The sequence below is a fragment of the Antedon mediterranea genome, chromosome 1 (genome assembly GCF_964355755.1).
Source record: "Antedon mediterranea chromosome 1, ecAntMedi1.1, whole genome shotgun sequence".
In the NCBI taxonomy this organism is placed as follows: Eukaryota; Metazoa; Echinodermata; class Crinoidea; order Comatulida; family Antedonidae; genus Antedon; species Antedon mediterranea.
In genome coordinates this window covers 37,129,876-37,144,932 of record NC_092670.1, presented here as the reverse complement: position 1 = coordinate 37,144,932, position 15,057 = coordinate 37,129,876, and the positions used below count along the sequence as shown (strand labels likewise).

General features: G+C 32.1%; 1 protein-coding gene across 1 annotated transcript; it reads right to left on the bottom strand.

Moving 5' to 3' along the window:
- Positions 1 to 259: 259 nt before the first annotated feature.
- Positions 260 to 14,983, bottom strand: LOC140049804 (uncharacterized). Its single transcript, XM_072094754.1, has 13 exons — positions 14,914 to 14,983; positions 13,385 to 13,448; positions 9,038 to 9,159; positions 7,143 to 7,214; positions 6,610 to 6,717; positions 6,191 to 6,265; positions 5,751 to 5,925; positions 5,403 to 5,608; positions 5,224 to 5,283; positions 4,551 to 4,754; positions 4,194 to 4,334; positions 2,284 to 3,987; positions 260 to 1,165 (listed from the first exon to the last, which is right to left on the bottom strand). Exons 2-13 carry the CDS (start codon positions 13,440 to 13,442, stop codon positions 1,055 to 1,057), a joined length of 3,036 nt encoding a protein of 1,011 aa, XP_071950855.1. The 5' UTR covers positions 13,443 to 13,448; positions 14,914 to 14,983; the 3' UTR covers positions 260 to 1,054.
- Positions 14,984 to 15,057: the final 74 nt, after the last annotated feature.

Sequence of the window (15,057 nt, the reverse complement as noted above, 5' to 3'; positions counted from 1 at the left end):
GGTTATGTTAGGAAGTGTATGCGATCTTCTCGAACCACAATCATGAGGGTATTCATCATAAACCTGGAACTTTCGAGTCGTTTTAGAACTTCAAGTAGATTCAAATATTTTTGGCTGAACAACCTATGGAGTTATTGTATGTGCACTTAAAAACCAGAAAAAGTGATGTAATGCATGTACTATGACGGAATCCAGAACATCATGCCTGCAATTTGTACATGATCAGACCAAGGAGTTGTTAATAACTCAGACTCTTTTATTTTTAATACAATTTAATAATTAATAACAAATATGTTATTAAATCAACAATAAAGATTTTTTATAGCTGTAGAAGAAATGCAAGTGGCATTACTTTGAGATGCCCGGGGTAAATGTTCTCTTTTCCCATTAAAATCCACCCACTGAAAGGTACACTTAATCATCAATTGGAATTTCAATACAGCAGGCCTATTTTATGGTTAGACCTTATTCGTAAAATACACAAATATAAACTACTAACACTTCAACAAAAAAAGACTTTTTGTTTCTCATAAATACTATTTAATATTTAACGTTTCTCATAATTTAAGTTGAAACACCAAACTGAAAGGCTATATCATTTAAAATGTTTATATAAATACCGAAAACTATGAATTGCGATTTAAATCAGCACATCGGAGTTTGTACAATTTATTAGCCCACGCATCTGAGATTATAGACCTGCATAGAAATATGTACCTTGAAAACGACGTGTTAGGCCCGTGACAGAGAAAACGGGCACAATACCTACGGTGAACCACCCAAGACATCAAGCAGTTGTATAACAAACAAACAATACGGTACTTCATTATAAAAATGGGGTGGGAGAGAAAACTGTTGGGTGTGTTCTGCTTAATCTCACACTACTATACAACTACAAAAGAATTCTATTATACGCCATTAATGGAATTGGAATGACTAAAATCGGAGAAAGATTAACCTGCGGAGGAGTGTTAATCAACCAACGAATGATCTCTCCATCGTATGTCAGTGCACTTGACACAAACAAAGCATTATTTAAAACCATGGAAGTAAGTTATTCAGTTGTTGGTGATGATATGATGTGTTGAATTTTATTTGCGATGTCATTGTTCAACTCCTCATCATCATCGTCTGAAAACAATTGTTGTTGAGAGCAAACAGACACCTTAGAAATAAAAAGAAAACAACATCAAAAGGTTACAGATCACAGCCTGGGAACACCCAGAAGGTAGAATTAGGGAAAAGTTTTAAGACACACAGATAGCCTACATTTCTTACAAATGATGATCAAAATATGCTATCATTTATCAACCTTATTCCCGAAGTACATGAATAAAATCGAATCCCTACTACAGATGACATACACAGGGAATAGTAAATGATAATTGAGTTCCCAAATAATCAGGAAAACGTATGATAATGTAAAATAATAATAGGCCTATAGGTCATAAAAAACACGAAAAAACAGCCCTGTCTTTCTTCAATGGCCGTGCTCTGATACGAATTACTTCCTACAATTATGGGTTGTGGAAATCGGGTGTGGTTAACACAGACATTATTACGCAAATATTTATTTTTTTAACTTCACGAATCGTATTTGGAGTTTATCACCGGCAGGTTTTAGCCAACTCAATCTTCACATCTGACGCAGATGATGTTTATGTAGAAGGTTTATATGGTTCAATAAATCCGACAACTTCCCAATAGGTCACTGTAGTTATGGATACAGCGCGATATGGATATCTATTTTAATGGTATTACTTCCTGTCGGCTTGTATAATAAGGTGTTTATCAAATTTAATTAACAGAATTTAAAATGTGATGGAAATCTACCATCCATATCAACGACGTCATACGATTTCGACAAGGAATTTCCGATGGATAGAAATAAAGAAGTTCCAATGCCGTTTGGGTTAAATTAAAATTACGTAGGCGTATGATAGGCTTACTGTTACTTCGGTATCAGTGCACATAGTGGTACCCAAAACTAGCCTAATGAAGGTTGGCTTTATTTACTGAGGATTAATTTTTTTTAATTGAACTATAAAATTAAACCCATGAATTCAAATACCAGGGCCATTGGCCACATTTTGGACCAAATATGGGAGAAATGATGTATTTAGTTGGTCGTTTCCATTAAGTAGGTATGATACTCTCTGCTTCTCTTAGAGCCTAAGTGTGAGATAAGGCGATGGCGAATAACAGTGGGGCCAATGCATATATTTTATTATTGACTTAGGCTAATGTTTTAAATAAATGATTTTGCCACAAAAATAAATGTACCTGTTGTGTCGAGATCATTCTTAAGTTGCTTTCATCTGCAACAACAATCGGTTGTAGTTTTACTTTCTTCTCTTCTATTGGAAAATCTACTGGAAAAGTGTTGATTCGCTTAAGATCAACTATTTGACAAGTCTGTTGATGCTGATTCTGAGTTATTTTCTGCGAATCTTTTCCCTGACTATGTTTAGATATCTCTTCTTGTAAAGCAATTCCTTGGTTTACCGCGGTGGACAAGTGCGTCTGTGACTCCTTTTCTTCTTCATACGACTGGTTTGTTGGAGTGTAATTGTTTCCATCTTTGTCATCAAACGGTGTTCGCTGATTACATTGTTTCTGGGATTGCTTTTCTTCTTCCCATTGCTGACTAATATGTTCAAGATCACTTCTAGCAATCTTACAGCTGAAAACCAAATCTGTCTTAAGTTCACATTCAGAAGTCTGCACCGTCTGAATTTTGTCTAGCGCCTGTATTTTACTCTTTATCGAATGATTGGAAAATAGTTTCCTTTTGAAGGTTGTATCGGTAGGTCTACACTGACTAATGACCATTTGTCTTCGAACCTTCTCATCACCACTAGGTATATTGCTTTTAGTTGGTAGCTTGGGAGAACCAGATAATGATGTTTCAGTCACATGACATCGTATTTCTTTATCAAGATCAGAAACACTTCTATGGCTACTTCCAACCACACGTGGTATCACGGGACTTTTCTGCAATCCTCCAAGCGTGCACGTCTCTGTTAATATTGTGCTAGCAGAATTTAGATCACTTTTCTGACCGCTTTCACTAGTATATGTCACGGGACTTGTTTGCAATGTTTTAAGCCTGTGCGTCTCTGGCAGTCGTATTGTATTAGCTGAATCCAGAACACTTGTCTGATTGATTTTACCGGCATTTGGTATGCCTACTACAGGATTTGCTTGAAATTGCATGTAGGGCTCTGGTTGTAGTAGGCCTGTAGTACTAGCAGAATCTGGAACACTTCTATGGCTAGTACGGTTACTGATAATATTTGGTACGTCAATGGGTTTAATTATTGTTTGTAATGTTTTAGGTTTGTACGGTTTTAGCAGTAGGCTTACATCATTAGTTGATGGATCATTGAGAGTTAACTTAGTCATATAGTTACCAATATCTTTAGAGACTTCAAATTCTGGGGACATTTCTGATAAACTGGCCACTTCATCTGTCTCAAAGGGTTCTGTTATGGAAATAGCTGGTTGAGAGTGTTGATCTTTGTTTTTATCATTTTCCTTAGAGATAGTTTTATCAAGTGTTAAAGTTTCAATATTTTGCTCGTTTTGACAAAAGTCAACAGGTTTAGTTGTAGGCCTAACATTTTCTTTCATTTTACAACTACCAAGATCGACAATATCTTCAGCTTTGGCTGATACCATAACTTTGACACTCGACTCACTGTTGTCATCAATTGTAGAATTGTAGTAAGATGCAAGATTTGGATTTTTATTTTGAATTCTGTCGATCAGGCAAGGAATATCACTTAGGCTCTTCATATTCACTTGTTTAATTCCACTGTCAGACTCACTTTGAACATTTTTAATTTGTTCTGCATTTTCTGCATCCTTATTTTGATGAAAGTCATCAAAAACATCAACAGATGCCTCAAACTCATGTGTTTGAGTTGTCTGTGATGTAGTTGATAGCATAACATTTGAACAAGTATTACTTTTAGTAATAGATTCCTGTGAATGAAATTGCAATACATAAAAACAACAACTCTCACAACAGTAAAAACTAAATAGGCCTAATATATAAACACAGGCTTTAATCTGTGTATAATGAAAACAGAAACGAATACTAAGAAAATAAAGAAACTGTAAATGGTACTTACAGTAAGCACCATTGTTAAGGAAGTAGGCTTACTTAGTGTGTTTTTTATTACTAATACCTGAAGTGTGTGAGAGTTTAATTGGGAATCTTCGTACATCCTGCAATAATACTCTTTAAGCTCTTCAAGTTTATCGGACGATTTTGTTAAATCATCACACTTTTTCTGATAAGTTGATAGAGTGTCTGTAAGTTCTTCTTTCTGGAAACAAAGGAAGACAAAAGATTAAGTTTCAGAGTTCATGTAAACCCCATTTAATGTCAAGATCATCATACCTCTGAGGCTATTATGTGAAGTATGTGATTTCCGGTTCAGAAACCACACTTTTAACAACATGCTGTTCTTAGCTAAATGACATTAGCCTACGAAGAACAAGAATACATTGAAACATTAGCTAATAAATCAAAGAAGATTGACCTTCTTTAACCAATGTGTTTCCTTTTCTTCGAATAATTGCTGAAGAGATTGGCACAGTTTATTCTTTTCTTCCCAGCTGTCTTTGAGAACCTCGTGGTCATTCAGAAGATGTTGGTATTTCACCTCTACTACATCATTTACCTCTTTTTCTTTGACATAGTGATCGATCAAGGAATGAGCCTCAGATAGCGAAGACAAAGTTTTCTATAATATAAATGATACTGACATAACGTTATTTGCATTTTCGTTCTTTCGCACAAATAGGCCTACTGTATACATGGAAGTGTACTTCCTACATGTTATAACTTGGGCTACTATTTAATACCATATTATAAATACTGGCACAAGAAAACTTTGGAAAGCTTTACTTAAAAGCTTACTATCAAACTTTTTTGTGATAAAAAATGACAGATGTGCCCATATATGTACATGATGATGTCATATCACTACCATATTTGGGAATATCACTACCATATTTGGGCACATCACACGTTTCCTCCCAAATTTTATAGTGTGGAGGACAGAGCTTAAGGTTTACAAGTGAGAATAATAAGAATTGGTTTTAAGTGGATACTTCTGGAAATTCAATTGACTTTTCCTTTAATAAGATATACCAGAGGGAAGTGAATAGGTACTGGAGTACTACACACAAAATAAGAATGGTGATGATTACCGTGCGGTCCATTCGGATTTCTTCAACATGTTTCAAGAGTTGATCGCATAATTTATCTTTCTGGAAAATAATTTGTGTAATAGTACAGTATCATTTTTATATCATCCTTAAATGTATCAAATTATTGAGTAGCAAAATGAGAAGGTAAATAGAAAAAAAGTGAACAATTAAAAGCCTACTGCCTGTAGTTCCTTGTGAAATATGTCCTCTTGGGTTTTCAAATGGCTCAGCTCTGTACCTGGACTAGGCCTAGCTTCAAGCTTAGCTCTAGCCTCCATCAAGTCATCATGCTGCTGTTCAAGCTTTGACTGCAACTCATTGACCTGACACTGCCGATGATTACTGATGTATTCAAGTTTTCTGTTAAACTCACACGCACTTTTAACTATTTAGAAACATGTTTTAAGAAACATCAAAATGTTAAAATCCCAACAAGAAATGTATATATAGTAGGCCCATGATTGAAATTGATTCTCAATCATTGGTAAATATAGACAAATAATACTTTAAATATATTAGTATCCTACCATTCTTTTGGAATTGCTCAAACATGTCTTCTAAGGCTGATCTTTGCACATTAATTTGTTTACACTTGTGTTCGAGATCTACTAATTGACTGTTGTGATCAGTACGGGCAGTGTCTTGATAGTTGATCGCCCTCTCCAGTTCTTGTACACGCTTTTCCAGTGAATACTTGTTTAACTACATAATTATTATAAAGAAACATGATGCAAACCAGTAAATGTATCTATGAGAATTTAATCGAGTCATCCAATTACCAAAACTCTCCCAAAACTGGATAACTAAAAGTATTTTAGTTTTGAGCTCTGGTAGATTGCTTAGACAGTACACTCATTCAAACAATTCAAATACCGTACAGTTCAATTTGACAAAAATTCTAAATAATTTACAAACCATTCATAGTTTTAAAGATCTTAACTCGAAGTTCTGGAACATTAGAACTCACCAGCATTGCACGGATCTCATCTCTTAGTTTCAGAACTTCCTTTTCAGCTGTTCCAGCCAACTGCACATGTTTTTCCTTTATTTTATTATGAAGGCAAGTCGATTATTGAATATTCACATTAAATAATAGAATGAATACACTAATACTGTATATGTATAAAAAAGATTTAAAAAAAATCCCTAGCTCTTAATTACATAGTCAGATAAAAGGGTCTTACCAAAGTTATGACATTATTAGGTGCAGTTTAGCACTTTGTTTTGATTTTTTTACTCCCCCATCCCTACTTCAAAATCCTGGATCTACCACTGAATTAGTTCTGCTCCTCAATTAATCTAGTTTCTTTCCTGTTTTAATACATGCATCTTAATATCTGACATCACTTAAATCCTACTAAAATCAGTGAGATAACGTATTAATACCTTGTCTTCCTTTATAGACAAGAGTTCATCATTGAAAATCTTTTTTAGGTCAGTCAGCTGTAGGTTATGAGTATCAACCTGAATCAAGTTTAACTTCTTCTCGGCATCCTTTTAAAAACAATTAACAAATTTATAAAAATAAACTTAAATGTTAGTAATAGTGGAATAGGCAATATATGCTAGCTCTGCGAAAATCTCAAGGAACTCAGGAAGTTGAGCTTATGAGCTATACCCGCTTGCACCAAGGGCACTAGGATTGGTGGGCAACATGTCAATGTCATCCTAAGCCCTAGTAGATTTACTATTATTTATTAGGTGTTTACAAAATCAAGGTCAAATCATTTCACAAGATAATATGATGGAACAAATAACAATTCAGATTGGCATATGAGAAGACACCTGTACAACTTGATTACTCTACTGCATAGTATTTCATACTATACTGTATTGTTACGTATACTGTACTGTGTATGACACAATGTCATACTTCTTATCTTATTAATAGCAATGAGCAATACAAAACCAATCATTACCACCATCTTTTGAAGGTTTAGATTTGCTTGAAGAAGTTGTTGAACCTTTTCTTCAGCTTCAGCGTGCATTTCCTAAAAAAAAATTAGATATTAAGCTCTGTCTACACTATCAAACTTTATGTGACAAACAAATGTGATGTTCCCATAGTATGTGGACATGATGATGTCATATATCACTACCATATTTTGCCAAACTAGTTAGATAGTGTAGACAAAGCTTAAGTGCCCTAAAAATCTAATTATTTATATTTAAATTTAAAAAAGCATTGTTAATGAAAAGAAAATATGTTAATGGACTATTATAAAAATAAAAGTTAGAATATATGTAAACATATTTGAAAATATTAATGTCATTGTCAATAGAAAAAGTTAAAAAAATCCATATAATATAAGACAAAAAAATCCCCTAAAACAAGGCCATATACATGGTTGCAATCGAGTGCTCAACTTAGTGTTTACCGACCAACCGACCAACATAGTGAGCTGTAGAGTCGCGTTGCACACGACTAAAAAAAAAAAATTTAATTCAGTGTCTCAAAGTCAGGCCTAAATTGAACTATTTTGTGTGTATTGTATACTATTTATATTCTTATTCAATTATTCTAATTAGTAATTCATAAACCGCAAAAATGGCATGGGGAATTTATTTTTAGGACCAAACATATAACACCTTTTTTCAGTTACAGTAGTGTAATACTGTAACACTATGGCATGCCAAGTCTGCCAAAATACTAAATTCAAATTGTAAAAACTTGCTTAGTTAGAATTTATGAGAACTTAAATAGTGCATAAGGTACTTTTATACTAACATAACATGACAATAATTAATATGAATTATAATTACAAAAAATTATCATCATTATATTGAACGATAATCTATTTTTTTAATCAAAGGAATCTATTTCTATTAGTCTGTTTATTATCCTGCTGAACTCTAACAATAACATGCAACACTTAGATATAATTGGCTAGAAACCAAGTTCCTACATTTATACAGTGAGGTACAGTACTTATTATAATTACAATTTTGGTAATCTATTTAAATCAATTTGGAAATAAGATCATGGAAAAGACAGAGGAAGAACAGGATCAGAACGGATGTACGGTTAAGTTAGTTAATAAATGATATAGGTGTGGAAAGTCATGCATGGAATCACAAAATCCGATAATCAGTTATAAGGAACTAAGACCACTTAGATATATATATTTTTTATAATGATGGGATAGTGTATAGTCAACATACTATAATTATCTATTATCTATCATAATTTCCACTTGTGGATAAATAAAGCTATTTTATCTTATCTTAATAAGCCTGTTTAAAACAAATATAATTGGTTTTATTTTTATAAAAATTGTAATTCAAAGGAAAATAACATTACTGTTCAGTCATTTCTTTATATAGCTAGTTTAAAATTTCCTCAAGATCCTAATTTGTTGGTGTCAAATTTCATAAGTACAACACAGTACAAATCAGGTAGCAATTTTTTTTTTCACCGAGTAGAATATAATTTTCGGTGTGGTAGGTATATTAATACATTTATGCAGATGCTAAAGTGATCGAATACAGAAATGAGATCAAAAGTAATAAACACCGTATTAAAAGATATTTATTTTAAAAGCTACATTCAAATCTAAGCACCTGAACATTCATAAGGTCCTATTTTTTTGGCGAAACTGTAAAATCGACAGCATCTTGTTATCACTAATATTATTTAAATCAATAATAAATATTATTAACATTAAGTATCTCCAACCCAAAATAAATGTAAGAATTACATTAAATTTAAAGATTAATTATTGCTACATATCCAAATACAGATATGTAATAGAACACAAATAATTATTATGAATCATCATTATAAACATTCGATATTTTATGTGATAGTATTTACCCGTCTCATCTTCAATTCTTCGATAGCCTCAAAGATCTTTGTTTTCAAACAAAAGTTTTCAGCTTGACTGTAAACATGAGGCTTTTCTGTTGGAAGTGAATGTTCAGCTTCAAAGACATTCTCTAAGAAAAATAATATTTTTTAAGACATTAAATTTAAATAATTATTTAACGAATATGTTTATTTATTAACAATACATATTCATATTTTAAAATATTATGTATGATACCACCAAACTTTCGAGTTAAAATATTACTTTTTAAAAATAATATTAATCATGATATATAATTTACCTCCGCCAAGGAGGTACTGTATGTAATCGGTCGCATGTGTTTGTTTGTTTGTTAGCAGGATTACTCAAAAAGTAATTACAAGATTTTTACCAAAATGAATAGGCCTATACAGATAGATATGTGGTCAAGGACCATTCCATTAAATTTTGGGACCATTTAGGACCATGGTCCCAATTCTGGACCACTTTTTAGTATACTTTTCTGACCTGCTAGTGTTAAAAGATAGGACAGATTTTTTCAAAAGTCGGTGAGCAGTCTTACGCCCGTATTCTTAAACCGGACTTTAGTCGTAGTTCGAAGTTCGACTTGGAAAAGTCGTAGTTCGAGCTATTACTTCAAATTCGATTCAAAAACGAAGTAGTCGAAGTTTGCAGTTCGACTTAATGAAGTCGAGCTTTTAGTCGAGTTTCACACGTCTGGGTACTAAAGGCTATACATTGGCCAATGACAAGAGAGTATTTGTGGAGCAGACGAAATTTTGCGCATTGATATCACTTTCCATTTCTTACAACACTTTTTACGCATCAGGACTATACACAAGAAAAATAATTTTAATCGTTAATTATTAGAACAATATCAGTATAATTTAACAGTGAAGTATATTTGATTAACAACAAATAAAATCTACAAAATATATTTAGGAACCATGGCGGTACGGTAACTTTTATATTTTCTAGACCCCCAACAAAGTATGATCGCGACGAATCACGCACTTCATAGCGTGCCAAGAAAGCGCTAGGCCCCCTAAACATTCTATCGCGTGGTGAATTGCCGCATCTCCCATTGTCGCTATGGCGTCACGTAGTTTAAGTCGGACTTGCGCGAAGAAAATAATGTAATTTGTATACAGTTGTAAATAAAGATGATTTTCATTATTATAACTTATACCAATGTATATTTAATTAAGCTAATATAAATTTTATTACATTCTTCAATATCTTGCCAATATAACAACTCAATGACTGTTACGTTTTTTATAAACATCGTTTAAAAACCATTTAGTCGACCATTTAGTCTTCCCCCTCCAGGACTAAAAAAATTGATCAAAATCCGTCTTGATTTCGTCGAGGTTGGCCTGATTTAGTCGGTGATTTAGTTGAAGTTCGGTTTATGAATTAAAATGACTGATAACTGATAACTGATAACTTTATTTCGTCCACATAGGAAAATATTTTGAGTGCTTTTCACAAAATTGTACAAAAATTTATAAAAACGTTTCATATAAAAAAAATTAATTACAATATTTAAAAACACTATATATTATTTAACAATGTACAAGTATGAACATAAGACTACAATTAACTAAATAAAAAATAAAAAGCTGCAATACATCAAAAATTATGCAAAATCATTTAACAGTCTAATAGAATACGGAACAAAAGAATTAAAATATCGCATAACCCTACTATTGCACGATCTCAGCACATTTAGTCTTTTTGATCTCATTTTAACATAATGTTTATTTAAAGGGTGGTTTGAGTCGTCGCATATTTTCATAGCCTTATTTCTTATGATTTTGTTGCAAAGGTCATCCAAATTATGTCTAGATCCTGTGATCCTACCTACTTTATTTAATATTCGTTGTAATCTGGTTTTTTCTTCTGTTCTACATCCACAAAACCAGGCAACACAACAGAAAGTGAGCACACTCTCAACAATCGAAGAGTAAAATAAATTTAATACAGTTCTATCTACCCCATAATTTCTCAGTTTTCTGAGAAAGAACAGTCGTGTATTTCCTTTTTTTATAGTATTTTTACAGTGTTTCTCCCAGCTAAATTTGTTATCAACAGTCACACCTAGGTATTTGTAGCTTTCAACAGATTCAATTTCCTGATTATTAATTTTTAGGGGAGCCAGAGCAGTACATTTTTTTCGAAAATCAATTATTACTTCTTTGGTTTTCTTTTCGTTTAGTAAGAGGCAATTTGCCTTACACCAATTCGAAAAAGCAACGATTTCATCATGATATTCAGTTTCACTAGCTCTGTTTTTTAATAGGCCAACAATGGCGGTGTCATCCGCGTATTTTAAGTAATGTATGCTACTAGAAGTTGACTTACAGTCATTGGTATATAAAATAAATAGGAGGGGGCTTAACACACATCCTTGGGGTGATCCTATATTTGTGTTGATCACACTCGACTTATAGTTACCAAGAGATACCTTCTGTGTTCGATTGCATAAGAAACTTTCAATCCATTTAATTATGGATGGGTTCACCTCTAGCTTAATCAACTTATCTATTAAGATGGCAGGATTAAGGGTATTAAATGCTGAGGAGAAGTCAGCAAAGGTAACTCTCGCATAACAACTTAAGTTATTTGTATGCTGGTTAAGCAGTTGGGTAAGAGTTAGTATCGCATCATCGACAGATCTGCATGATTGGTATGCAAACTGATATGGATCAATTAAATGGGATAAGGGAGTAATAACGTCATTTTTTTAGTTTTAGCTCGAACTACGACTAAAGTCCGGTTTAAGAATACGGGCGTTAAAGTAACAAGTAAACTGAAATTGCATTTTCTCAAGAACTACAAGAGGCAAGAGTTATAATTTGTGATTTGTTATTTTTAAAACATAATTTGACTGTTTAATGTGCACCTTTTTTGAAAAACCTATTTCTTTTCAAACTCACTCGTTTGATTTTCGCGTTGCTGTTCTATTGTTAGTCAACTGAAGCTATTATTAATTGAAAGGCTTGTTACATATAACCATTACGCCAAACTCGCATACACATGCTTATAGTGAAATTAGCCTAAATCACAAACAGCATTAAGACACACAGACATCTTATGTAGCAGAATTTTACAGTAGGCGGAGATATGCACTCTCGGAGTGGCTTTCTAGTTTATAGTGTAAAATATCACAGATTAATTTACATAATTATAAGACTTTAAAATTTGCAACTATGATAGACATCAAATTGAAATAATAATTCAATCATATTCATATTTTTAAATATTGCTTTTTAAAAACAATATTAATCATAATATATAAATTTATGATGTAAAATGTCACACAGTAATTCACATATAATCATGAAATTAGACTTGATTTGCATCTATGATAGACATCAAATTAAAATAATAATTCAATCATATTCATATTTTTAAATATTGTTTTTTAAAAACAATATTAATCCTAATATATAAATTTATAGTGGAAAAATGTCACACATTAATTCACATATAATCATGAAATTAGACTTAATTTGTATCTATGATAGACATCAAATTAAAATAATAATTCAATCATATTCATATTTTTAAATATTGCTTTTTAAAAACAATATTAATCATAATATATAAATTTATGATGTAAAATGTCACACAGTAATTCACATATAATCATGAAATTAGACTTAATTTGCATCTATGATAGACATCAAATTAAAATAATAATTCAATCATATTCATATTTTTAAATATTGTTTTTTAAAAACAATATTAATCCTAATATATAAATTTATAGTGGAAAAATGTCACACATTAATTCACATATAATCATGAAATTAGACTTAATTTGTATCTATGATAGACATCAAATTAAAATAATAATTCAATCATATTCATATTTTTAAATATTGCTTTTTAAAAACAATATTAATCATAATATATAAATTTATGATGTAAAATGTCACACATTAATTCACATATAATCATGACATTAGTCTTAATTCACATCTATAAAGATAGCCTTTGATCGCAGACATATCAAGGGTATTGATTTTTATTGAGGTGTAATAAGTTGCAATAGCCATGAACCCTGGACTAATCAGGAAGGTATTATGCTAATTTCGGTTATGCGTTTCCCTATTCATGCAAAAAGCTGACAAGTCATGGGGTATTGGAAGTTCCCATTACACCTGCAAAAATGGTATTTTTAAAACTACCAATTCAAAATAACTTGTGTCCTCATATGAGATCATGCATTTTATTGACCAACAGACCAACCAAAGTTGAATTAAGTACAGTACACAAAGTGGCTAATTCAATATTGTTATAAAAAAAAAATAATAATAATTTTAAAGTACAACTTTAAAACTGCCTACCTGCAATACACTTGGTTTGAGAAAGTGATTTCTGCTCATCTACTTTGATAGATGACATGTTAGACTAAAATAAAAAATATGATAAAATGAAATCATAAAAAAAAAAAAGAATTGCATAAAATCAATGAATACAAAAATATAGATATATTTGATCTAAATTGAAGTGTCATAGTGACTGAAATTTAAATCAAATAATAAAACTGTTTTTTGTTTTTTTTGTTGGTATTTTGACATGTTTTTATTGCTTTGTGAAGGTCTATTACTGTAAGAAATATCTTCCTAATAATAGGTTTTATTGTTCAATTTTCTGATTGTAAATTCAAGGATATTTTATTTGTTTTAAACATGAATTAGTCACAAGGCTTAATTTGATTAGAAAAAAAAAAATCACACACATTGTTTGAACTGAAACTTAATGCATCTAACATACATGTTTATGTGGGAAAATCAAATTTAGATCATTATAATCCAACCTTGAATAGGGAAAACAAACACATACTATATTGTACTCAAAAGTACTAGTTACTAATTTTTTCTTGTGAGGTCGCAAAGTTTAATTCACATTTAACAGGAAATATTTATCGCAGCTTGCATTTTTAAAGCCTTATAATTTAAACGATAAGTTACAGAAAATAGTGCATTCCCATGGGCTTGTTTGTTGGGTGCAAAATTGTGAGTGGGATTACTCTTGAATATTTAATATTATATTTGGTTAGAGTTGAATAATATATTTGTAGATGTCTTGGCCTAGTGCTATGTAGTAAGAAGGAGTTTAGTCATATCTGCTAGCTAGGCTTACTCTTAAATCTCAAAGCTACTAGGCCTACTATATCTAGTACTAGACCTACCTAGAATAAATCTAACACTCTACTATCAAATTATTTTATTCTCTCTACCTACTACTCTAATAGCCAGCTAGTAAATGTGGTAAACTAATATATTAATAAGGCTGGATACTCTAGCTAGGCTAGAAGGCCCTCTCTAGCTAGTAGTAAGTAGGCTAGTAGAAGACTAGCCTATATCTATTAAAATTATTGATAAGCCTACTAGGCCTACTACATAACTAGTAGGCCAGGCCTATAGTATAGTTTTAGTTAGGAGCCGGCAAAGTCTAAGCTAGGCCTAGCTTAATAATATGTTATTGAATATGATGATATCATAATTATGTGTACAGAAAACAAATTTCTGATATTTTATAATATATTGGACAAATTGAAATTAATGCTGTCGAAAGCAGCACATGCATTCATAGCCTAGCCTACACACTAGGCCTTATTATTAGGCTTCAATGCCTAGCCTTCCCAAACAGCTAGGTTAGACCACTAGGCCTGGGCCTACTTACTACACTCACTAGGCCTAGCCTAGCTAGAGGCCTATAGGCCTAGCTAGGGTTAGGCCTAGCTAGTAGGCCTAATTAATATATAGGCCTAGCCTAGCTAGAGGGCAAGAGAGAGCCTGCTGAGGCCTAGGCCTAGCGGTCCTATCTAGGCCTATCCTAGCTACCCTTTACTTAACCAGAATGTACAAACTTTTTACAAAAAGAAATATAAATTATGTTAGAATTTAGATTTAAAAAAAGAGAGATCGAGGAAACACCACCACCACACACACCATGCCAGAAAAAAAGTTTAAAACGTTAAAAGCTATTGGTGGCGCTAAATATCGATCTTTGG

Coding starts and splice junctions, on each gene's coding strand:
- LOC140049804 (XM_072094754.1), bottom strand. CDS start 13,442: ATGTCATCTATCAAAGTAGATGAGCAGAAATCACTTTCTCAAACCAAG. Junction 9,160..13,384: donor TCAAACCAAGTGTATTGCAG/GTAGGCAGTTTT, acceptor TATTTTTCTTAG/AGAATGTCTTTGAAGCTGAA. Junction 6,718..7,142: donor TAAACCTTCAAAAGATGGTG/GTAATGATTGGT, acceptor TGTTTTTAAAAG/GATGCCGAGAAGAAGTTAAA.